This window comes from Panthera leo, chromosome A1 (assembly GCF_018350215.1).
Source record: "Panthera leo isolate Ple1 chromosome A1, P.leo_Ple1_pat1.1, whole genome shotgun sequence".
Lineage (NCBI taxonomy): Eukaryota > Metazoa > Chordata > Mammalia > Carnivora > Felidae > Panthera > Panthera leo.
In genome coordinates, this window is record NC_056679.1 from 173924243 (window position 1) to 173949257 (window position 25015).

The 25015-nt window shown below is 39.3% G+C and overlaps 1 protein-coding gene across 2 annotated transcripts; it reads left to right on the top strand.

Moving 5' to 3' along the window:
- The first annotated feature begins 6543 nt into the window (after positions 1-6543).
- THOC3 (THO complex 3) lies at positions 6544-24244 on the top strand. 2 transcript variants are annotated; one of them, XM_042946161.1, is made up of 6 exons: positions 6544-6912; positions 7678-7834; positions 9261-9465; positions 16489-16650; positions 16770-16870; positions 23122-23666. In XM_042946161.1, exons 1-6 carry the CDS (start codon positions 6646-6648, stop codon positions 23124-23126), a joined length of 897 nt encoding a protein of 298 aa, XP_042802095.1. In that variant the 5' UTR covers positions 6544-6645; the 3' UTR covers positions 23127-23666. The 2 variants fall into 2 exon arrangements, with proteins under 2 accessions (XP_042802095.1, XP_042802086.1); XM_042946152.1 differs by lacking the exon at positions 23122-23666 and adding an exon at positions 23694-24244 and having other exon boundaries at positions 6546-6912.
- Positions 24245-25015: the final 771 nt, after the last annotated feature.

Consider the following 25015-nt stretch of genomic DNA (forward strand, 5'->3'; position numbering starts at 1 on the left):
TGAACTTTTTAATTATCCAATCCAGGACCTTGATATCCAGAGATTTTCCCCTGGAGCTCTGTATACGGCCCCCTAGATTTGACTGTGAACTTTGAATAGGAGTCCTAGTTGCCACTCTACCCTCTACCCAGTCTATCCTATTCCTCTAGAAGGATGATATTCTAATATTTCTGAAGAATTTCCACTTCAGGTGTGTTTCTTTACAAATGGTTTATTAAAGTGGGAAGAAGAACAGATAAAACAAGAGTCCGTGTGTTCTGGAGGTTAGGTATAGGCATCCCTTACTTGATTTATATCTCTATTTTTTTTTTTACAAATACTGATAAAAACAGATTTCAGTTTTGGCCACATATATTTTGATGATCTGTCAATAGGTACATAAATGTTTATAATTGTTATATCTTTTAGCTGTATTGAGCCTTTAATTAATACACAATGTTTTTCTTTGGCTCTTATAAACTTTTTCGGTTTAAAGTCCATTGTGTTTGATATTAATAAGGCCAACTTGCTCCCTTTTGGTTATTTTCATGGAATATCTTCTTCCATTCTTTCGCTTTCAATCTATTTGTGTCTTTGGATCTAAAGTGCGTTCTTATAGACAGCATATAGTTGGTTCACATATTTTAACCATTCTGCCAATCTCTGTCTTTTCATTGGAGAGTTCAATCTGTTTACACTTAATTACTTATCAGGAGGGATTACTTCTGTCATTTTTCTATTTATTTTCTACATATCTTATGGCTTTTTTTTCAGTCCTTTATTTCCTATATTAGTGTCTTCTTTTATGCTTAGTTGATTTTTGTCTCAAAATATTTCAATTCTTTTCTAATTCCTTTTGTATATGTTCTATAGCTATTTTCATTGTGGTTACTATAGGGATTATATTTAATATCCCAAAGTTTTAACAATCTAACTTAACTTGATTTCAACAACATACAAAAACTCTGCTCCCTTAATAGCTTTGTCTTCACCCTTTTTAGTTGTTGATGTTACAGAATTACATCTTTATACGTTGTGTACCCCCAAATGTAAAGTACTAATTCTTTTTAAAGAATTTTAAAGTATTTTTAAAGAATTTAAAGTAATTTTTTTAAAGTTCATTTATTTATAGGGGCGCCTGGGTGGCTCAGTCAGTTAAGCATCCGACTTCAGCTCAGGTCATGATCTCATAGTCTGTGAGTTCGAGCCCCACGTTGGGCTCTGTGCTGACAGCTCAGAGCCTGGAGCCTGTTTCAGATTCTGTGTTTCCCTCTCTCTGTTCATGCTCTGTCTCTCTCTCTGTCTCAAAAATAAATAAACATTAAAAAAAATTTAAAAAAGTTCATTTACTTATTTTGAGAGAGAGAGAAAGAGAGAGAGCAAGTGAGGGAGGGACAGAGAGAGAAAGAGAATCCCAGGCAGGCACCTCACTGTCAATGCAAAGCCTGACACAGGGCTTGAACTCACAAACCATAAGATGGTGACCTGAGCTGAAGTCAGATGCTTAACCAACTGAGCCACCCAGGTGCCCCTGTAAGGTAGTAATTCCTTTAAGTGCTTTAGTTTCTTAATTTATGTAGAAAACTAAATGTGGAGTTACGAAAAAAGGTTACAATAACACTAGTTTTTAGACTCATAATTAAAAAAATATATTAGTCTCTTAAATCATGTAGAAAATAAAACATGAAGTTACAAACCATTGTTACAAAAATACCGGCTTTTGTAATTGCCCATGTATTTACCTTTATTGAGATCTATATTTTTTCATATTGTTTTGAGTTTTATTTTCTGTTGTTTTTTTCTTTTCATCCTGTAGGACTTTTGAGCATTTCTTATAGGAAAAATCTAGTGGTAACAAGCTCCCTTAGCTTTAGTGTATCTAGGAATGTCTTAATTTCTCTCTCACTTTCCAAGGACAGTTTTGGTGGATGTAAGATTCTTGGTTGACACTTTTTTTGTTGTTGTTCTGGCACTTTGACCGTATCAACTCACTGCCTTATGGCCTATGAAACTTGTGATGAAAGTCTGTTCATGATCTTATTGAGGATCCCTTGTATGTGATGAGTTGTTTCTCTCTTGCTACTTTCATGATTCTCTGTTTTTATACATTCTGGTTTTTGAAAATTTGCTTATAATCTGTCTTGGTGTGGGTCTTTTTGAGTCCATCTTACTTGGAATTTGTTGAGCTTCTTGGATGTTTATATTTGTCTTTTATCAAACTTGGGAAGTTTTTTTTTTAAGTTTATTTATTTATTTTGAGAGTGAGATTGTGTGTGTGTGTGTGTGTGTGTGTGTGTGTGTATACAGAGAGAGAGAGAGAGAGAGAGAGAGAGAAAGAGAGAGAATGAACCCCAAGCAGGCTCCACACGGTCAGTGCAGAGCCTGACATGGAGCTTGAACTCATGAACCTGGCGATCATGACCTGAGAAACCAAAAGTTGGACACTTAACTGACTGAACCACCAGGCACCCCAAACTTGGGAAGTTTTAAGCCCTTATTTCTTCAAATACTTTCTTAGTACCCCCTTTCTCTCTCTTGGACCCCTATAATGTGTATATGTTGGTTTACTTGATAGTATCTCACAGGTTCCTTACACTCTGTTCACTTTTCTTCAATCTTTTCCCTTTCCTGTTTCTCAGATTCAGTAATGGCCATGATCTTATCTTCAAGTTCATTGATTTTTTTTCTTTTTCCTGTTCAAATCTGCCTTTGAATACCTTTAGGGAATTTTTCATTTTAGTTATTGTACTTTTCATCTCCAGAATATCTTCTTGGTTTCTTTTTAGGTTTTCTATTTTTTTATTTGTATTTCCATTTTGTTCACATATTTTTTTTTTTTTTTGCTTTCTCCATATCTTCAATTCTTTAAAAATTTTTTAATGCTTATTTATTTTAGAGAGAGAGAGAGAGAGAGAGAGAGAGAGTGTATGTGAGAGACAGAGCACAAGTGGGGTAGAGGAAGAGAGAGACAGATCACGGAATCTGAAGCAGTCTCCAGGCTCTGAGCTGTCAGCACACAGCCTGACATGGGGCTCGAACTCATGAGCTCCGAGATCATGACCTGAGCTGAAGTCGACTGCTTAACTGACTGAGCCACCCACATGCCCCTCTTCCTTTAATTCCTTGAGCATCTTTAAGACAGTTGTTTAAAGGGTTTGTGTAGTATATCTGCCATCATTTGCCTGAAGTGACAGGCTCTTTCCTGTTTTCTTTTGTAACAACAGCTTCTCCAAAGTTCCCCACTATCAAAGGACTTAAACCTCAAGCTTCCTTCTTTCCTTGTCTACTCTTCCTTCACTGTAGGATGTTTCCCTCACCCCCTGAAAATCCCCTCTATACATCCTGTCATCTCTGTTATTATTTATATCCTGTTATTATTTATATCTTGATTCTGCCCTGAATGACCCTAAAAATCCAAAGACTCCCATATGTAAAAATATCCTTCAGAGTTGAGCAAAGATCAGCTCCTGAAAGAGAAATTTTGGTGACAAAGGGACTATAAAAAGTCCATCAGACAAATTCTTTAAAAATATGAATATCAAAATGATTACAGAAATGCTGAGGGATTTTTATAGATTCAAGGAGACTAAGGAGATATGATAACTCAATAGAATATCAGATCCTAGACTAGATCATGTACTGGAGAAATGCTCTAAAGGATATTACTGGCTAAACTGACACCACTGAAATACAGTAGATAAAATTCTGTTATTGTTCAAATTACCAAAGTTTATAACTATCCTGGAGATAGGAAACAGAATATCCTTGCTCTTAGGAAATATTCACTGAAAAATTTAGGGGCAAAGTGTAATGATATATGCAACTTACTCCCAAACATTTAGGAAAAGATATGTATATGGGTAGAGAGAGCAAAGGAAACAAAATGCTAAAACTAGGTGAACCCGGGCCATCGGATTAGCAGTGTTCTTGCAACTTTTCTGTAAATTTGATTATTTCTCTAAATACAAGTTTAAAAAAAATGGCCAATGCCTCTGTTTCCCTGAATTTTATCTCTCCTTTGAGATTCTCTGCCTTCAATCACATAGCCCCCACACGTATGCTGTTCCACCTTCAAAACAGTTGTACCATGCGCCATCTCAGTGAAGACCAGCAGGGTACACTTATCACAACTGAGGTCCTAATGTTTCTGTTTACAGAATATAGAAAAAGAGCACAAGGGAAAATGAAATAAAAAACACACATAGTGTACAAAAATATAAAATTAATACAGAAATACGAAGAATTATGTTTATAACATGGAGGTTTCAGGAACTGAGAATCAAGAGTGTAGGTTTTGGAATCAGTCACAGCTGAGTTCTAATCTTTGCTCTGTCCATTAACAACCATGTGATCTGGAGCAGAACATTTTGCCTTTTTCTTCTTTAGTTTCCTTATCTGGAACCCAGAGACAGAAATCCTCTGTGTTTGTAGGAAAAAAAAAAAAAAAAAAGCTAGCATATGAAGAAAATTCCTGAAAAGTTTAAGGAAGGAAAGCTAGACACCAAATGGTCTCCTACCCCAAGATTTTAGTGGACTTCATGGGTATTCTTTGGAGTCTAAAAAGCTTTGAAGTCTATAAGAATTTGTGGTTGCACTGGGGTAGAGAAGAATATGGAGGAAAGAGAAGGGCCTTATTTGCTAAGGCCTTCATCAGAGTATGTGCTTTACATGTGGATTCATTTAGTATTTAGGATCTTATGACACTTCCCTATGTTGCCGATGGAAATAGAGATTGTTAGAATGCTTTCATTTTGGCAATATCTATTCAAATAAAAAAGTGCATATATGCACAATGAAACTTGCATAGGCAAGTTTATAAACATATTTACTGCAGTGTTGTTCTTTTTTAATATATATATTTTTATTTTTTAAGTTTGTTTATTCATAGCAGGAGCAGAGGAAGGGCAGAGAGAGAAGGAGAGAGAGGGAATCCCAAACAGGCTCTGTGCTGGCAGCACGGATGTGGGGCTTGAACTCATGAACTGTGAGATCATGACCTGAGCCAACAGACAACCCCAGCTTAACAGACTGAGTCCCTCAGGGTGACCCTTCTGCAGTATTGTTCTAAAAGCAAATTCAAGGACACTGTCGATTAAGGGGATCAGTTAAATAAACTATTATACATGCATGTCATTAAAGACTCATCCATGAAATAGAATGAGACATTAGCATATACTATAGATTATGTGTGCTTACCAAAGAAAACAATTTATGTAAGGAAGGCTGCATTTTTGCTGGGCGGTGGTGGTGTGGGAAGGATATATACAGACCAATCTACCTTTCCAAAGGTGCTTTTTTACACTTAAACTGTCTCTGGAAGACCACACAAAAATTTAATAATGTTTTTCAGAAGGGGAATTTGGAGACACAGGAGGTAAACTTACTCTTTTTACTCTATTCCCTTTTGTATTTTCTATATTTGTTACCAAGTGCTCATATCACTTTTTTTTTTTATATTATCCTTTTAAAAAAAGGTTTGTTTTTAAACAAATTTCCAGCCACCTGCTTACCTCCAAACCTCTCTCCCAGCCCACAGTCCTTCTCCAGGGCTTTGGTTGTCGTGGCAACTTACCACTGGTTTCTTCAGCAAGAAACTGCTGGACTTGTGGTTTAAGGTAGGCGTGGTAAGGATGGAAATATATAATCAAGGAGGGAGTGTGTGTCACAGGTAGGCATTTATTGTTTACTCTGTATCTTTTATGTTTTTGCATATGTAATCATGTGCATATATATGGTGTTGCGGGATCATTGAACGCTGATGGTCAAGAAAGAATTCTTGAGATGTTTTTACAGTGCAACTTAGTAAGTTTATTTAAATGGCACCGGGACAGGACGTGGGCAGAAAGATCCACGCTTTTGCTATATGCAGCCAGTGGTTATATGCTTACTGTTAAAGGGGGCGGGGATGTGCAGGGAGTATTAGATCATAAATGTTTTCTTTCAATTTCTACTCGTAAAACTATTTTTGCAAGACTTCTCTGATGCTTATCATTTAGCTGGATATTAACTAGTGGTGGGATATACAGGCAATCATGGGACCTTTTAAGAATGTAGCAACCAGTACGTATATGCTCCTTATCAGAACTATGCAGGCTGTATAGATCGGCCTTCTGCACTAAAGTGAACATATTTCTGCTTCTATCACTCACCAGTAGTACCTTTTAAAAGCGGAGAATTTGCCTATTTAAAGACTTCCCTGGACTCCTTCTCAGTCCCTCCCCTCCTGAACTGTGGACACCCACAAACCCCTAGTTCACCAGCCAGAGTGTGGAGAGTCTTCTGCTCCAAGGGAGGGGACTGAGGGTGGGGATCAACCCTAGAAAAAAAATGTCTTTTACTGATGGGGAACTGAGGTTTAGAAGGATTGCATTGGTTTTCTTTTTCAATTAAATAGGGATACAAATATATCTACCTGGCAGTAGGTAAGGGGGAAATAGGCCCTAAAATCCTTAGAATCATTAATTGTGAAAGATACTTAAATCGTAATCGTATTTGAAAAGTAAGGAAGGTCGCGCGCTGCATGCCGGGATTTGTAGTCGCCTCCGGATGGCCCACAGTGCGGCTGTGCAGGGGAGAGCGTCTCTTCCCGGCGCAGGCGTGCGGCAGCGGCGGCAGGACTGACTGGGCCAAAGCGGCCGTGTCCTCGCGGGCCACCGGGAGCTTGTCATGGCGGTTCCTGCGGCGGCCATGGGGCCCTCGGCGCTGGGCCAGAGTGGTCCTGGCTCAATGGCTCCCTGGTGCTCAGTGACCAGCGGCCCAACACGCTACGTGCTGGGAATGCAGGAGCTGTTTCGCGGCCACAGCAAGACGCGCGAGTTCCCTGCGCATAGCGCCAAGGTGCACTCGGTGGCCTGGAGCTGCGACGGGCGTCGCCTTGCCTCGGGGTCCTTCGACAAGACGGCCAGCGTATTCCTGCTGGAGAAGGACCGGTTGGTGAGCTGTCAGGGACCGGCCCAGCAGGAGAGAGGGGCCGTGGTAAAGGGAGGTGTGGTGTTGAGGGAGAGAATGGGGGTGAAAAGGGGGGTGGAGGCAAGGGGTGTGGGGATGTTGGGGGTGTGCAGTGCACGAGAGAGGAGTGTGGGAGTGATGAGGCTGGTGGTTAGGGGTCAGGAGGGGGTGTGGTGGAGAGGTGGACGGCGGTGGTAAGAGGGAGGTGGGGGTGCGAGGGAGTGTAGTCGTGAGGAGGAGTTCAGATGAGGGGGGCGGGGGGGGGGAGATGAAGACGGGTGGTGAGGAGGGTGGATGGGACTGGGGTGAGATGGGGGTGTACGAGAGTGGTAGGAAGGTGTTGTGTAGTGTGAGGAGTGGCTAGGGTGCTGTGGTGCTGGTGAGGTCCCCATGGTGGTGAGGGGGGCCCTTCTGAAAATAATAGGGCTTTCTGTGGGGATGAGCAAGACTGGGAACCTGGGTGGTAGAGTAAGGATGGAAAACCAGAAAGAAGGAGGAAGGACAGGGAGGACAAAAGAGTAAGGCCATTGGTATGGAACCCAAACCTCAGAACAGTTTAGAGTGATTGGGGAGGAAGTATGGGTGGGTATTGGGAGTAGTTTGGCAGAAAGGGCTTGGAAGGATTGGTGTCTTTTAAATTATCCAGATCTTTGTTGGTCACAAGGTACTTTAGTTTGAATAAGGTTAAAAAAATTACATGTGGAGGCAGGTACTTTTGTGTGTAGTGATGTTTGGATCCTCTTATTTCAGGTTAAAGAAAACAATTATCGGGGACATGGGGATAGTGTGGACCAGCTTTGTTGGCACCCAAGTAATCCTGACCTCTTTGTCACCGCGTCTGGAGACAAAACCATTCGCATCTGGGATGTGAGGACTACGAAATGCATTGCCACTGTGAACACTAAAGGTGACTCTTCAGAGAAAGGGCAATAGGAATGAGCTTCTTCTAGTCATTCAACAGGCCTTTCCTGAATTATCTTCTCTATTTGTGGCCTTGTGTTAGGTATGAGACATCCTGGGCTGAATAAGACAATCTCCAGCTCCCAGGACCTGTACTGGGTTTAGTGCAGGGAGAGAGACGTACGTGTAAAAAAAACCCTAACGTGATATGACATGGTTCGTCTTAACTGGAGAGGTCTAAAAGATGGACACTCAGAATGGAAATGCTTAAGTCTGCCTGTGGAGACAGGGAGGGTCTCACAGAATTTGAGCAAACTCTTAGAATAGCTAATAGGGATTTAGTGGTCAGGGTACAGTGGGTTGGTGGGGGATAGGAGGCGGCTCTAGGAGGGAACTGCATGTACAGATGTGTGGAGAATTTATGAAACTGTTGATAGGCTAGAAATGGCTGATCTTGGAATGAATGGTCTTGGTGGTCTGGGACAAAATGAACTGGAAGTCGTGCAGTATGTTTGTAGAATCTGTTCTTCACCAGGTATTGTTCTGTAAACCTTGAGGCCATTTATTATATTTTATTGACTAACATGTCATTGATTACAAGATGCACCAATATTTTATGTGCTAGTAGGAAAGAAGATAAAGCTTCTAGGTAACCATGATGCACCAAAAATTTTGAGATGCATCCTGTTGTATTTTAAGGTACATTATAGATAATAAAGTGTGAAAAAAATGTGCATCATAGAATTGGTAAAGTTGATGACATTTCTAATCAATGTGTTCACTGTGGGCCACTGGACTTTTTGACAAGACTGGTACCTGGACATGGAATGTTGTAGTGCTTTCTCCAAGTAGACGGCTGGTAATGCATGTGTGATTTAGGTGTAACATGGATGAACATTCAAAACTGGCTGTGTATATATCTTAATACCTACCAGAAAAAAAGAACTAGCCTGTAGAATTCATTGCTAAATTGAAACTAAATTTATTTAAGAAATGTTTTGAGTCAATTTTAAGAAAAGTCTTGAGTAAAGAAATATAGCTGTTAACATAGGACAAAAATTGTGAAAGTGGCATTCGAATGACTGGAGTTTGGGAAATGTTGGTGTAAGAATAAGAGGCTTTGGAGTTAAATCTGGCTTAGATTTTGGCTCTATTATGTCATAGCTTTGACATTTTGGCTCATCTCTCTTATCTTCCATTTCTTCATATGTAAATTGGGAATAATGAAGTGTCCATTAGAGAATTATTGTGAGGACCCAAAGGGGGGAAATTTGTAGATGAATGTGCTGGTCTCAAAATTGTTGAGTAAGTGGTCATTCCCTTCTATTGACTAGGACCTTAGTGAATAGGTCTGGTCTTTGTATGATAAAAAAAATAAACTTCTGGAGGATTATGGGCAAACAATATCTTGCTGATTATATCTGGGTTTCCAGGGGAGAACATTAATATCTGCTGGAGTCCCGATGGACAGACCATTGCTGTGGGCAACAAGGATGATGTGGTGACCTTTATTGATGCCAAGACACACCGTTCCAAAGCGGAGGAGCAGTTCAAGTTTGAAGTCAATGAAATCTCTTGGAATAATGACAATAACATGTTCTTCCTGACAAATGGCAATGGTTGTATCAACATCCTCAGGTGAGAGGGTTCTAGCTTAGGAACTGTCTGATCTTTGTGCTGGGTGCTGTGGTGGATACAGAGATGAATTAGATGTTGAGTCTGACCTGAAGGAGGTCAAAGGACAAGTGATAATAAAGAATCCTAACCTCTGTTGAGCACCTTTGAGCCAGGCCCCTTATATTTTACTTAAGTCATCACAGAAATTCTAGGGGGTTGATAGTATGCATCTTATTTGACAGATGAGGACCTGGGATTCACAGAGGTTAAATCACTATCAACTAGTGAGCACTAGAAGTAGATGCACCTTGAATTGTGGATAATTTGTACCCATAAAGTCTTAGCTTAAATATCACTTACCCTTCAGGGAAGCCATCTTCATCATCATCCTACTTCCCCAGGTTAGAAGCTTATTTTTTTTATGTTTATTTTTGAGAGGGAGAGACAGACAGAGCGTGAGCAGGGGAGGGGCAGAGAGACAGGGAGATACAGAATCTGAAGCAGGCTCCAGGCTCGGAGCTGTCAGCACAGAGCCTGACATGGGGCTCGAACTCGTGAACCGCGAGATCATGACCTGAGCTGAAGTCAGATGCTTAACCGACTGAGCCACCCAGGTACCCCAGAAGCTTATTTTATGTACTTCCTGTTGGAAGCATTTCTCATTCTATGTTATAATTTCATGTTTATTTGTATCTTCCATTAGACTATAAATTCCATGAGGGTAAGGACCGTGTGTAACTTGTTTACTCTTAAATCCCTAGTGCCTAACTTAATACCTGCTACACAGAGTTAGGATCTCATTAAATATTCTGTAAATGAATGAAATGGTGGAATTGAAATTCAGGCCTGTCGATTCTATTCTTTTTGTTATTCTGGGTGGGTAATGCAAGGCAGTATGAAATAGGTTATGTTAGAGAGTCTAGGAGTTTGCTATGGAACCCCAAGGAAAGAAATTTATATGGACTGTGGGAGTTGGAGCTTGAAGGAGGCACCTTTTGAGCTTGACCTTGAAAGTTGAGGAGAATTTTAAGAATCAGCAAAAGGGAACCATACAGTGGATGAAACTGCTGTGAACGAGCATGGTCTATTTGGGGAATAGTTGGTAGGTCAGAGTTGCTGGGAGTGGTGGCAGATAAGGTGTCTGAAGAAAGGGCCTGAAAATGGGAAGATAAAGTTGAAATATAATCTGGGACCAGATTATAAAAGGCTGGAATTCTATGCTTAGCAGCTTGCATTTTATTCTGTAGTTAGTAAGGATTCTATATCTTTTTTATTTTAAAGCCTTTTTATCAGAAAATAAAACACAGATACAGAAAATCACTTAAAACAATGTATAGCTTAATGAGCCATTATATGCCCAACATCTTTGTAACCCCACCCAAGTCAAGAAATGTAAGTTGTTGGCCATCCCAGAAGTCCAAACATGCTTTATCCTGTTCATATCTCCCCCTCCTCAAAAGGAAACACTATCTTGATTTTTATAGTATTTCTTTATAGTTTTAGCGACCATGTATGCATTTCTAGATACTCTAGTTTTGTGTATTTAAAAAAATTGGATGTCTTTTAAGTATGTTACACTACCAAGTCACTTTGCATCCTTCTTTTACTTCTAATTTAGTCGTTGAAAACCTGCAGATATTCTCCTAGTCTGAATTTAGCTGATTTCACATGCTTATTTATTTGTTGGAATATAAGGTATTTCCTCTCATCTGCTATTTGGTTAATTATTACTGTTATTTATTATTATTATTTTTAAAATTAATTTTATTTTTTTAATTTACATCCAAATTAGTTAGCATATAGTGCAACAATAATTTCAGGAGTAGATTTCCTTAATGCCCCTTACCCGTTTAGCCTATCCCCCCTCCCACAACCCCTCCAGTAACCCTCTTTTGTTTTGTCCCCCTCCTGGTTTTTATATTATTTTTGCTTCCCTTCCCTTGTGTTCATCTGTTCTGTGTCTTAAAGTCCTCATATGAGTGAAGTCATATGATATTTGTCTTTCTCTGACTGACTAATTTTGCTTAGCATAATACCTTCTAGTTCCATCCACATAGTTGCAAATGGCAAGATTTTATTCTTTTTGAGGGGCAAGGACGTTTATTCAACCATCCATTAAACATGTACCCTGTGGCAGACCTGGGCTGAGTGCCAAGAGTACAGATGTGAAGATCAGCTAGTTTCTGTGCCCAGGAACCCACAGTCTGGTGTGGAGATGGTGACAATTCAGTGTGACAGTGGTTTTGTAGAAGAGTAACTCAGATTATGTCTCACCCCTGCTGAAAACACTACAGAGGCTTCCCTTTGAATTTTCCCCAGATCCAATCTTTTCAGGCTGTGTTCCTTTCTGTGTCTAGGTCTTAAATTACCTCTTCTTTTTTTTTTTTTTTTTCCCCAGCAATGGCTGTGTAAATTCTTTAATTTAATTTAATTTAGTTATTTTAATTTAATTTTTTAAATTTACAAGCAAGTTAGTTAGCATATAGTGCAACAGTGATTTCAGGGGTAGATTCCTTAATGCCCCTTACCCATTTAGCCCATCCCCCTTCCCATAACCCCTCCAGTATCCCTCTGTTCTCCATATTTATGAATCTCTTATGTTTTGTTCCCCTCCCTGTTTTTATATTATTTTTGCTTCCCTTATGTTCATCTGTTCTGTGTCTTAAAGTCCTCATATGAGTGAAGTCATAGGATATTTGTCTTTCTCTAATTTCGCTTAGCATAATACCCTCTAGTTCCATCCATATAGTTGCAAATGGCAAGATTTCATTCTTTTTGATTGCCGAGTAATACTCCGTTGTATATATATACCACATCTTCTTTATCCATTCATCCATCGATGGACATTTGGGCTCTTTCCATACTTTGGCTATTGTTGATAGTGCTTCTATAAACATTGGGGTGCACGTGTCCCTTCAACACAGCATACCTGTATCCCTTGGATAAATACCTAGTAGTGCAATTGCTGGGTTGTAGGGTAGTTCTATTTTTAATGTTTTGAGGAACCTCCATATTGTTTTCCAGAGTGGCTGCATCAGCTTGCATTCCCACCAGCAGTGCCAAAGAGATCCTCTCTCTCTGCATCCTCGCCTACATCTGTTGTTGCCTGAGTTGTTAATGGTAGCCATTCTGACAGGTGTGAGGTGGTATCTCATGTGGATTTGATTTGCATTTCCCTGATGATGAGTGATGTTGAGCATCTTTTCATGTGTTGGTTGGCCATCTGGATGTCTTCTTTAGAGAAGTGTCTATTCATATTTTTTGCCCATTTCTTCACTGGATTGTTTTTTGGGTGTTGAGGTTGATAAGTTCTTTATAGATTTTGGATACTGGCAAATAACTTCTCCCATTCTGTCGGTTGCCTTTTAGCTTTGCTGATTGTTTCCTTTGCTGTGCAGAAGCTATTTTGATGATGTCCCAATAGTTCATTTTTGCTTTTGTTTCCCTTGCCTCTGGAGATGTGTTGAGTAAGAAGTTGCTGTGGCCAAGATCAAAGAGGTTTTTGCCTGCTTTCTCCTCGAGGATTTTGATGGCTTCCTGTCTTACATTTAGGTGTTTCATCCATTTTGAGTTTATGTTTGTGTATGGTGTAAGAAAGTGGTCCAGGTTCATTCTTCTGCATGTCGCTGTCTGGTTTTCCCAGCACCACTTGCTGAAGAGACTGTCCTTATTCCATTGGATATTCTTTCCTGCTTTGTCAAAGATTCGTTGGCCATACGTTTGTGGGTCCATTTCTGGGTTCTCTGTTCTGTTCCACTGATCAGAGTGTCTGTTCTTGTGCCAGTACCATACTGTCTTGATGATTACAGCTTTGTAGTATAGCTTGAAGTCTCGGATTGTGATGCCTCCTTCTTTGGTTTTCTTTTTCAAGAAGAAAAGCTTTGGTGATTTAGGGTCTTTACTGGGTCCATACAAATTTTAGGATTATTTGTTCTGGCTCTGTGAAGAATGCTGGTGTTATTTTGATAGGGATTGCGTTGAATATGTAGATTGCTTTGGGTAGTATCAACATGTTAACAATATTTGTTCTTCCTATCCAGGAGCATAGAATCTTTTATCTTTTTTGTGTGTCATCCTCATTTTTTTTTCATAAGCTTTCTCTAGTTTTCAGTGTCTAGATTTTTCACCTCTTTGGTTAGATTTATTCCTAGGTATTTTATGGTTTTGGTGCACTTGTAAATGGGATCGATTCCTTGGTTTCTCTTTCTGCTGCTTCATTGTTGGTGTATAGGAATGCAACTGATTTCTGTGTGTCGATTTTATATCCTGCAACTTGGCTGAATTCATGAATCAGTTCTAGCAGTTTTTGGTGGAATCTTTAGGGTTCTCCATATAGAGTATCATGTTAATCTGCGAAGAGTGAAAGTTTGACCTCCTCCTGGCTGATTTGGATGTCTTTTATTTCTTTGTGTTGTCTGATTGCAGAGGCTAAGACTTCCAATACTATGTTGAATAACAGTGGCGAGAGTGAACACCCCTGTCTTGTTCCTGACCTTAGGGCGAAAGCTCTCAGGTTTCCCCATTGAGGATGACATTAGTGCTGGGTCTTTCATATTTGGCTTTTATGATCTCGAGGTATGATCCTTCTATCCCTACTTTCTTGAGGGTTTTTATCAAGAAAGGATGCTGTATTTTGTCAAATGTTTTCTCTGCATCTATTGAGAGGATCATATGGTTCTTGTCCTTTCTTTTACTGATGTAATGAATCACGTTAATTGTTTTGTGGATATTGAACCAGCCCTGCATCCCAGGTATAAATCCCACTTGGTCATGGTGAATAATTTTTTTAATGTATTCTTGGATCCGGTTGGCTAATATCTTGTTGAGGATTTTTACATCCATGTTCATCAGGTAAATCAGTCTATAGTTCTCCTTTTTAGTGGGGTCTCTGTCTAGTTTTGGAATTTAATTTTTTTTTTTAATGTTCATTTATTTTTGAAAGAGAGAGTGAGAGTGGGGGAGGGGTAGAGGGAGAGGGAGACACAGAATCTAAAGCAGGCTCCAGGCTCCAAGCTGTCTGCACAGAGCCCTACTTAGGACTTGAACTCACAAAACGTGAAAACATGACTTGAGCCAAAGTTGGATGCTTAACTGACTGAGCCACCCAGGCGCCCCTAATATTTGGTTACTTAAGAATATTGTTTACTTTGGGGCTCAGTTGGTTAACTGTCCCACTCTTGGTTTGGGCTCAGGTCATGATCTCATGGTTGTGAGATGGAGCCCCACGTCAGGCTCTGTGCTGGGTGGGGAGCCTGCTTGGGATTCTGTCTCCCTCTCTCTTTGCCCCTCTTCTGCTTATGCTTGCTTGTGCATGCACATTCTGTCTCTCTCTTTCAAAATAATAAATAAAAATAAACTTAAAAAAAAGAATATAGTTTACTTAGAAAAGACAGGATAAATGCTTCTTGTCATCAGATAATGAATTAGTTCTCTATCACTTACAAAGATAATCAGCTAGTTTTAAGACTGATTATAAACTCATGTGTTTAAGCATGGTAGATGTGTTTCAATCTATTGGAATAATTATCCTTATGGAAGCTCAAATTATCCCATCTTTAGCCAGTGGGAGCCTCTTCAAGTTGATTCCTGAGTCATTTTTTTGACAGTGTTAGTAGTCTTCAGTTTCTTGCTCTCTGGTATGATGAGTATTCCACGTTCATCTTGTATGCTTCCTGCCTCAGACCTTTAATCAGAAAATTCTCTAAGAATCAATCCCTGGATTCTTTTTCTGAGAAATAATATTGGAGCTACTGATGTCCATATTGATACGTTGATTATTATTTCTAGACCTTTCCAGTGGATAGAGCAAGGAAGCATATGTGTATGTATGTATTTGTTTTTTTATTAAATTTTTTTAATGTTTATTTTTGAGAGAGAGAGAGAGAGAGACAAAGTGAGAGCTGGGGAGGGGCAGAGAGAGAGGAGACACAGAATCTGAAGCAGGCTCGAGGCTCCGGGCTGTCAGCACGGAGTCCCAACACGGGGCCCGAACTCATGAACTGTGAGATCATGACCTGAGCTGAAGTCAGAAGCCCCAGACTGAGCCACCCAGGTGCCTCTGTGTGTATTTTTAAAGATAAAATATCTTGTGAATTCATACTGATAAGTTCCAGTTAAAATTCAGGACTAGAGGAATTTTACTAAATATCTTCTATATTATAAGTAACTGTTTCCTTCAAACTGAGTATTCAGGTTCTCAAGGACACGGGATTACAGAATTGGAATATCCCACAGTTACTTATTACCTTTATCCATGTTATATGTGGACATATCTCAGAATAACAGTATTACCACTACCACCACCAATACATACACAAGAAGCTATATATGTAATGCTCATTGACAGTCCTATGCTGATGAATCTCTAGTCATTTGATTGTTAAAGCTCATTCTTTAGCTTCCTCAGGAACAGGGTTCATGGGAACAGTTTTCCCTGAGTTCATACTTATTATAATTTATAGACTTAATAAAACTTACAACTACTTTATTATATTATGCTTAGTATTTGAGCTTTTTATAATTGATAGTCACTTTTGCTAGACATAAAAATCCTCGCGGCCTGGAGCCTGCTTCAGATTCTGTGTCTCCCTCTCTCTCTGCCCCTCTGCCACTCATGCTCTGTCTCTCTCTCTCTGTCAAAAATAAATAAACATTAAAAAAAAAATTAAAAAATCCTTGGGGCGCTTGGGTGGGACAGTCAGTTAAGTGTCTGACTCTTCATCTCAGCTCAGGTGTTGATCTCAGGGTCGTAAGTTCAAGCTCCACACTGGGCCCCATGCTAGGCGTGAAGCCTACTAAAAAAAAAATCCTTGATTCATATTTTCTTCCCTGTATAGCTTAAATACATTAGTCCATTTTCTTTTGGCAGAAAGTCTTATTGTCAGAAAGGTCTGATGATAATCTAATTTTATTTTTTTAAAGTTTAGAAAAGTTTGTTTGAATTATGTTGTCTTACTTTGGTTTTCTTCTTCAGCGTCTCCTGTTGTTGTCTCAGTACCATAGTCCTCTTCCCATAGTTTGATTGCCATCTGTCTTGTTTCTCAGCTACCCAGAGCTGAAGCCTGTGCAGTCCATCAATGCCCATCCTTCCAACTGCATCTGCATCAAATTTGACCCCATGGGGAAGTACTTTGCCACAGGAAGTGCAGATGCTTTGGTCAGCCTTTGGGATGTGGATGAGTTAGTGTGTGTTCGGTGCTTTTCCAGGTAAGCAGCCCTGCCAGTACTTTCCTTGCTGGATAAGTTAATTTTACTTCATTTTGGGTGAAATTGTGCCCTCCTCTTATTGGGTTATTCTAATGTCTCCTCTGTCTACTCTGTTATAGGCTGGATTGGCCTGTGAGGACCCTCAGTTTTAGCCATGATGGAAAAATGCTGGCATCAGCTTCAGAAGATCATTTTATTGACATTGCTGAAGTAGAGACAGGTAACTGAAACCCTCACTACCATAATGATCTTCTCTCTGTCATCTGTGGCCATCAGGACTTCTGTCTTGTATTTTCATCTTCACATTACTACTTCACCAGTATTAGCATAAATGAATTTGTCTGCTTAAGACAGGTTTGTTTATTATGACTGCTATAGTCGGGTCATGAGGGAGCAGAGAGTTAAAAGAAAGGTCTGAAAGAAAGTGATTTAGGAAAATATTTTGCATTTTATTAACTTTTAATTCTTCTATTATAATGAAAATTTTAAAATACAGAAAATAGGAGAAAGAAAAAAGTATGACCTGTGGTCCCACCATCTAAATACAATCTCTTTAAGTGTTGTGGTGTATATTTTTTTCTATATTTTGCTTGTGTGTAACTTAAAAAATACATATTTTTTAATAATTTTAGGAATTATCAAATATATGTGATTTGCTTTAAAAACAACCAACAGAATTTGAAAATAGAAAAATGGGAGAAGAGTATCCATTTTACAGAAGAATTTCCTCAGATTTACTTATTTTTAATTAAAATTTTTTTTTTGTTATTGAGGGATAGTTGACATATAATGTTATATTAATTTCATATAAGACAGTGATTTGACAGTTATATGCATTATACTACAGTAAAATGTAGTAAATTGACTACAGTCATTGACTGCAGTAAATGTAGTCAACATACAACATTATTACAATGTTGACTGTGTTCCCCTTGCTGTACTTTACATCTTCATGACTTACTTTTTTTGTTCCTGGAAGTTTGTGCCTCTTAATCACTTCACCTATTTCACCCATTACCCTAACCTGTTCCCCTCTGGCAACCACCAGTTTATTTTCTGTATTAAAGAGTCTGTTTTCTATTGTTTGTTTATTTACTTGTTTCTTTCTTTTTTTTTTTTTTTTAGATTTCATGTATAAGTTAAATCATATGGTATTTGTCTGTCTCTGTCTGACTTATTTCACTTAGCTTAATACCCTATAGGTCCACCCATGTTCTTGCAAATGGCAAGATCTCATTCTTTTTTCATGACTGATTAATATTCCACTGTGTATATATACACCACGTCTTCTTCATCCATTCATCTATCCATGGACACTTGGGCTGTTTCCGTATCTTCACTGTTGTAAATAATGCTGCAATAAATGTAGGGGTGCATGTATCCTTTCCAGTTGGTGTTTTTGTTTTCTTTGGGTAAATATCCAGTAGTGGAATTAGTGGATCATATGGTATTTCTGTTTTTAATTTCTTGAGGAACCTCCATACTGCAGAGTTTTTGCTGAAAGATCAGCTGATAAGGCTTATGGGTTTTTCCTTGTATGTGACTGTTTGCTTTTCTTTTGCTGCTTTTAAGATTCTCCCTTTATCTTTAATTTTTGCCATTTTAATCATTATGTCTTGGTGTGAACCTTTTTGGGTTCATCTTGTTTGGAGCTCTCTTTGCTTCCTAGATTTGGATATCTGTTTCCATCCCCAGATTCAGGAAGTTTTCAGGTATTATTTTTCCCCCTTTCTTCTCTCTTCTCTTTCTGAAATCCTTATAATGGGAATGTTAATTATGCTTGATAATTTTGCAGAGGTCCCTTCACCTATTCTCACTTTTATTATTCTTTTGTCTTTTTGCTGTTAGTTTTGATTGTTTTCTGTTACCTTGTCTTTAAGATCTCTGGTCTGTTCTTCTGCATCCCCTAATCTGCTCTTGATTTTCTCTAGTGTATTTTTCATTTCAGTTACCATATTCTTCATCTCTGACTGGTTCTTTTTTACATTTTCTGTCTCTTTGTTGAAATTCTCACTGAGTTCATCCACTCTTTTCTCAAGTCCAGTTGAGTATCTTTATGACTATTACTCTGAACTCTTCATCACTCATATTGCTCATCTCTGTTTTGTTTAGTCCTTTCTCTGTGTTTTGTCTTATTTTTTCATTTGGGACATATCCCTTGTCTCCTCATTTTATCTAACTGTCCATGTTTGTTTCTATGTGTTAGGTAGGTCAGCTACATCCCCTGACCTTGAAAGTAGTGGCTTTATGTAGAAGAGGTCCTGTGGTGCCCTGTAGTGCTGTCCACCCTGGTCACTGGAACCAGGTGCACCGGGGGTGCCCCCGTATGGGCTGTGTGCACCCTCCTGTTGTGGCTGAGCTGTGATTGCTATGGGCATGCTGATGGGTGGGGTTGGCCTTCAGCCCAGCTGGCTGCAGTAACCCGCTTTGCCTGCTGCATGCGCACCGGGCAGGGTTTGCTGCCCATGCTGTTGAGAGGCCTGGCTGCAGCTGCCATGGGCTCAGTTGTGGGGGGCGTTGGCACTCAGCCTAGCTGCCTGTAATTAGCCTCTGTGAACAGCTGCAGGTACATGGAAGGGCAGGGCTAATTCTTTGTGCAGCCAGCTAAGAGGCCTGGCTGTAGGAACTGTGGGCAAGCTGCTGTGTAGGGTATCTCCCCTGTCCTCTAGGGGAGGTGTCACTTTGGAGGCGTCCCATCTGGGGCTGCTTGCTGGGTGTGGCAGGGCAGGAGCTGTTTTGGAGGGGTGCCTGCGGAGGCCAGTGGGTTGGGTAGGGTGGGTGGTAGGAGAATGCTGGGTGGGGCATGTGTTTTGCTAGTGAGGAAGATGGAGAGAGTTAGAACTGGTTTCTGCAAGCGTCCAGCTAGAGCTAGGCTCAGGGAAGCCAAGAAAAATGGCACCTGCCAGCACTTTTTATTCCTGGAGAAATCTCCTGCAGATCTCTGCCCTTCTGGCACACATCCTAAAATTAGTCGATAAATATCCTTCATGTATACCCTAGGTGCTTTTCAAGTTGCTGCTTCTGTGCTGTCTCCGACTGAGAAACTTAGTGTGTTGACTCTTCTGCCCTCTAGTTCTCCTGTAGTTAAGCCCCGCTGATTTCTAAAGCTCCCAAAGTTAAGCCTTGCTGATCTTCAAAGCCAGACATTATGGGAACTCGTCTTCTCAGTGTAGGTCCTTAGGGCTAGGCTTGCCCTGTTTGGGATCTGATTCCCTCACTCCATGCTTGTGATGTCCCTCCCGTTTGTCGTTATTTGCACCAGGGGTTTGGTTCCTGACTCACGTCTCCACCTCTTCTACCCTTTCAGTGTGGCCTTCTCTCTATATTCGGCTGTGGAAGATCTCTTCTGCTGGTCTTCAGGTCATTTTCAGTTAGTTATGATAGACATACTTGTTGTCTCAGTGTGTCTCTGAGAGGAGGTGAGCTCAGGATCCTCCTACTCTGTCATCTTCTGTCATTACCCTCAGATTTATTTTGTAATGTAGCTCTATTGTTTTTGGAAATACATGATACGTTAGTAAAAGAATTGAAACTGTGTAGAAAACATCAAACAATAAAATTAAAAAGTTGAGATTCCACAATTTAGCAATGCTTCTGTTGATGACACTGTGTTGAGTATTGTCCAGCCATTCGGACGTGCAGCTCCTTTGTCACCCTTGTTAATGTGATGCATGGATACTCTCCTGCTCCAGGATGTGGCTGCCTCACTTGAGGATGTTATAGCTTCTTACATGGCCATGACTGTTGAGCTCTACCGCCACTTTTTTTTTTTAATGTTTATTTATTTTTGAGAGAGAGACAGAGTGTGAGCGGGGGAGGGACAGAGAGAGAGGGAGACACAGAATCCAAAGCAGGCTCCAGGCTCTGAGCTGTCAGTGCAGAGCCCCATGCGGGGCTCGAACTCATGAACTGCGAGATCATGACCTGAGCCGAAGTTCGATGCTTAACTGACTGAGCCACCCAGGTGCCCCTCTACTGCCACTTTTCATGCAGTTTAGAATTCCATTGAATTATATCAGTATATACTTACACTGCCAGTATATACATATATATGCCTGTAGATACTTAAGTTGCCCATCTATTTGGTGGTTTCTCATCTGCACCATTATAAATAATGCTGTGAGAAATATCCTTATGCACTTCATTTTACTAATGCGGTCATCCTTTTGGGTAAACTATTGAAGTGAATTTTTGACTGAGTCCGAAGTGCTCACATTTTGTAAAGGACTAAACCACTTACTGAAAGGTTATCGTAGTGTTTGCTCTTAACAGTGCAAGTGTGTGCTATTTTTCCCATGCCATCTTTGTGCAAGTTTAATTGTCTGCCTCACGTAATACATATAAAATGTGATTTAGTTCACATACAATCTTCAGAACTATATCAAATATGGCTGTATTAATTTTTGTAAACAGTTCAAATACTTTTAACAAGTTTTTTTTTAATTTTCTTTATAACTGAGGCTAAAAACTAAAAGTCAAATGATTATCAAAGAGAAGCACAATTATATTTACAGCATTGTTTTATGCACAAATGGGAAATAGTCCAAATTTTCATTATGATGAGCTAATTAAATAAATTGTGATGCATCCATATTACAGTGTGCCAAGAGAAAAAACATAGCTCTGTATGTGCCGAAATGGAAGATTGGCAAGGCATTTTACTGAATGAGCAAAACAAGTAGCCAATCAGTGCATGTGATGTGTTCCCATTTAGGTGAAGAAGCTAAAGCTAAGTTGGTAGAAAGACTTTTGAAAGAATTTATTTCAGGGACACCTGAATGGCTCAGTTGGTTAAGCGTCCGACTTCGGCTCAGGTCATGATCTCATGGTCCATGAGTTTGAGCCCCGCATCGGACTCTTTGGCATCAGCTGACAGCTCAGAGCCTGGAGCGTGCTTTGGATTCTGTGTCTCCCTCTTTCTCTGCCCCTCCCCTGCTCATGCTCTCTCTTTCTATCTCTCAAAACTGAATAAATGTTTAAAAAAATATATTAAAAAAGAAAGAAAGAATTTATTTCAGACTTAGAAGATTGGGAGAAGACTGCAGTAGGGAAAAAGGATAAATTAAAAAAAATTTTTTATGTTTATTTATTTTTGAGAGAGAGGGAGAGACAGAGCGTGAGCAGGGGAGGGGCAGAGAGAGGGAGACACAGAATCCGAAGCAGGCTCCAGGCTCTGAGCTTTCAGCACCGAGCCCGATGTGGGGCTCGAACTCACAAACTGTGAGATCATTACCCGAACCGAAGTCAGACATTCAGCCGACTGAGCCACCCAGGTGCCCCCCAAAAAGATAAATTTTAATTTAAATTATAATGTAATTATTATTATGAAATCAGTTAAATAAAATGAGAAGTTCTGTTCTTCAGTCACCCTAGGCTCATGTTAAGGACTTTAGTAGCCACATGTAGCTAGTGGTTTCTATATGGATGGCACAGATGTAGAATGTCTCCACCATAGAAGTTTCTGTTGCCCAGTGCTGCTCTGTACCCTTGTACTGTTTGAATTTTATGCAGTAAGCATGTCTTTGTATATTAGTTTGTAAAATAAGAGTAATACATGTTCATTGTAGAATATTTAGAAAATGCTAACAAATATAAAGAAGAAACTAACAGTCACATATAGGCCTATAATTTGGAGATAGCTGTTCCTAACATATTGGTATATTTCTTTCCAATCTTTTTTTTCATATATAGATATCTATATCGCTATATAGATATTTTATATATAGACATCTATATGTGTGTGTGTGTGTATACACTATATTTGGAATCATGTTTAGTAAGATTTTATATCTTACATATTTTTATGTTTAAATGTAAAACAAAGTAAGAATTTTATTTCCGATAGCATACGTTTTAAAAGTCCACTTATTTTCAGCTCTTAGACACATCATACATATTACACCAAGTCTTTTGGAACTTTGGTGGTCTGGAGTAGTAATGTCAGTCTCACCCAGATAGCACCTTCTTTATCATTCAGAGATTAAGCTTTCCAGTAAAACTGTCAAGATGTTTATTTAGGAAACATTTTAGAAGGCCTCTTCATATCTACCCTGGTTTTCTTGAACTGCATAAATTTCTTTATCTTAACCAATCCCAAGTGAATTTGACAAATGACTTCGAGTTAAAGGCCTAAAGAGAAGTAAAAGGGGAGTAGCAGCCTCTGAAACTATTCTTTGTATTTGTATAATACAGAAATTTGCTCAGACGTATAGCTAGACTGCCAGATCCTAGTATCATGAAGAGTGGTTAATTGTCCCTGAAATAAGATTACTTAAAAAAAAGAATCTCTCCTACTCTCCCTATACACACATGTATTTGCATATGTATATAAATATATATATATATTTTTAAAGAGCTTTATAGAAATATAATTTATCATATAGTTGACCAATTTCAGGTATATAATTTAATGCAGTCTGCATCTTTAACACCACATCGCTGATGCTTTACTACATTAATCTTAACCCTAAGGTTGAAGAAAAGTAAAGCAGGACTAAAGGGATAATGGCTTTAGAAAAATCCTGTTTAATTTCAATAAGTAGGAAGAATAACGTTTTGGAAAAAGAAATCTATCTATTTGCAAGGCATTGTGATTTAGCAGAAAGATCTGTAGCTTTGAAAACAGACTTCATGTGCTGACTGCTGCTTCCTTGAGGTATGACTTAACTGTTAAGTCACTTGTTCCTTTATAAAATGGGGTTTAAAACGTTACCTATCTTGCTGGGATGTCGTTGTGTTTTATTAAAATAAAATAGAATTCATCTGATTCCTAAGGGGTGCTCAACAAATGGTAGCTGCTACTACGGTTTTCCTAGGGAGACAGAGTACGTTCAGAGCACAGCCTCTGCATTCAGATCTTGCTCTGCCACCTACTGACTTGTGCCTTCTTTGTGCTTCAGTGTTCTCTGTAAAATGGGGTGATGACTGTATCTATCCTATAGGGTTAATAAGGGGATTAAGTGAGTTAATGTAGGCAAGTACTTCATGAATGTGGTTTCTTATTATTAACATATTTATTGGTTTCTCTATATTGATTTTTATAGGAGACAAGCTATGGGAGGTGCAGTGTGAGTCCCCGACCTTCACCGTGGCTTGGCACCCCAAAAGGCCTCTGCTGGCATTTGCCTGTGATGACAAAGATGGCAAATATGACAGCAGTCGGGAAGCAGGAACTGTGAAGCTGTTTGGGCTTCCTAATGACTCCTGATAGGGGGACCTGATGTAGGGAGAGGAGGCACTGGCAGAGGCCTTCCTTTGTGTATTAGTTTGGTCTGTTCTCTTGGAGTTGGTGGGCACCTCAAGTATTTGTAAATTGGTATAAATTATATACGTCTTTGTCAGTCTGCCTATTCCAGTTCCCTTCTTGTATTATGAGCTCTTCCCATTCTTTCCGCCCTGCAGGAGGGCTCTGCATGATAACACCAGCATATCTTGTCCTCTGGGGACCTCCTGTCTTCCCTGCTTTTAGATGTATGGTAGACTTTGTTGTGTTTGTTTCTGTGTGGACAATACCTACTTTGGGGGAGTGAGTGAGGGAGGGTGAGATGGGGATGGAGATTTTTTATAATAAAGAAATGTACATACTTTTTGAGAATTGAGCATTTAATAAAACTGAATTTAATTATGGGACTTCTAAGACTTGAAAAGTTATGGTATTTTTGCTTTTTTTTTTTTATATTATTACAGGGAGATGTAGTTTTGCATTTAAAAAAAAAAAATCTCAGATTGAATTTACAGGTTGTATTTCTATCATTTTATGTCCTAACCAAGAACTCTGGAAATGCAGGGACCTAGCATGAAGTGTATGGCAATAGCAATCCTTAAAGTCTTCAGTTTATGTGTATGTATAACTGGTCTAAATGTACAAGGATTTGTAGACAATAAATTTATGATAAACATTGAGAAAAGTAATAAAATATAAGTAAATCCCAAATCAGGGTAAGACATATAGATTAGAATAGAATGTCAAGACTGGGGAAGTTAAAATAGAAATATGCAAAGAATGAGGGCCTGAGGCTGTGCCCCCTGGTGGCAAAGTGAAGAAGGGATAAACCAGTTAATTCTTAAAAAGCAAAGCACATGCCAGTTCCTCAAGGAAAACAGAACTTTTGTTAGCTCTTACCTCCAAAAGAAGTGGCTCCTATAGGAGATTACCTGTGAGCAATATCTTGATCTTCATTGTGTTTTACTGTATTTTGGCATTAAAAAAATAGGAATATGCCTCAATAAATGATGTTTGTAGAAATTTTGGAAAAAGATAAGCAAAAAGAAGAAATCATATTTCTCCTCCCAAGAGATAATCACTAGTATCCCATGCTCATAGTTACAAATGGTAAGATGTTTATACAAATCCTGCAGGGTAGAC

Bases quoted from the DNA above. Each gene is read 5' to 3' on its own strand.
- THOC3 (XM_042946152.1), top strand. From the start codon at position 6,646: ATGGCGGTTCCTGCGGCGGCCATGGGGCCCTCGGCGCTGGGCCAGAGT. The intron at 6,913-7,677 runs GTGAGCTGTCAG...CTCTTATTTCAG, and splicing joins TGCTGGAGAAGGACCGGTTG to GTTAAAGAAAACAATTATCG. The intron at 7,835-9,260 runs GTGACTCTTCAG...CTGGGTTTCCAG, and splicing joins TGCCACTGTGAACACTAAAG to GGGAGAACATTAATATCTGC.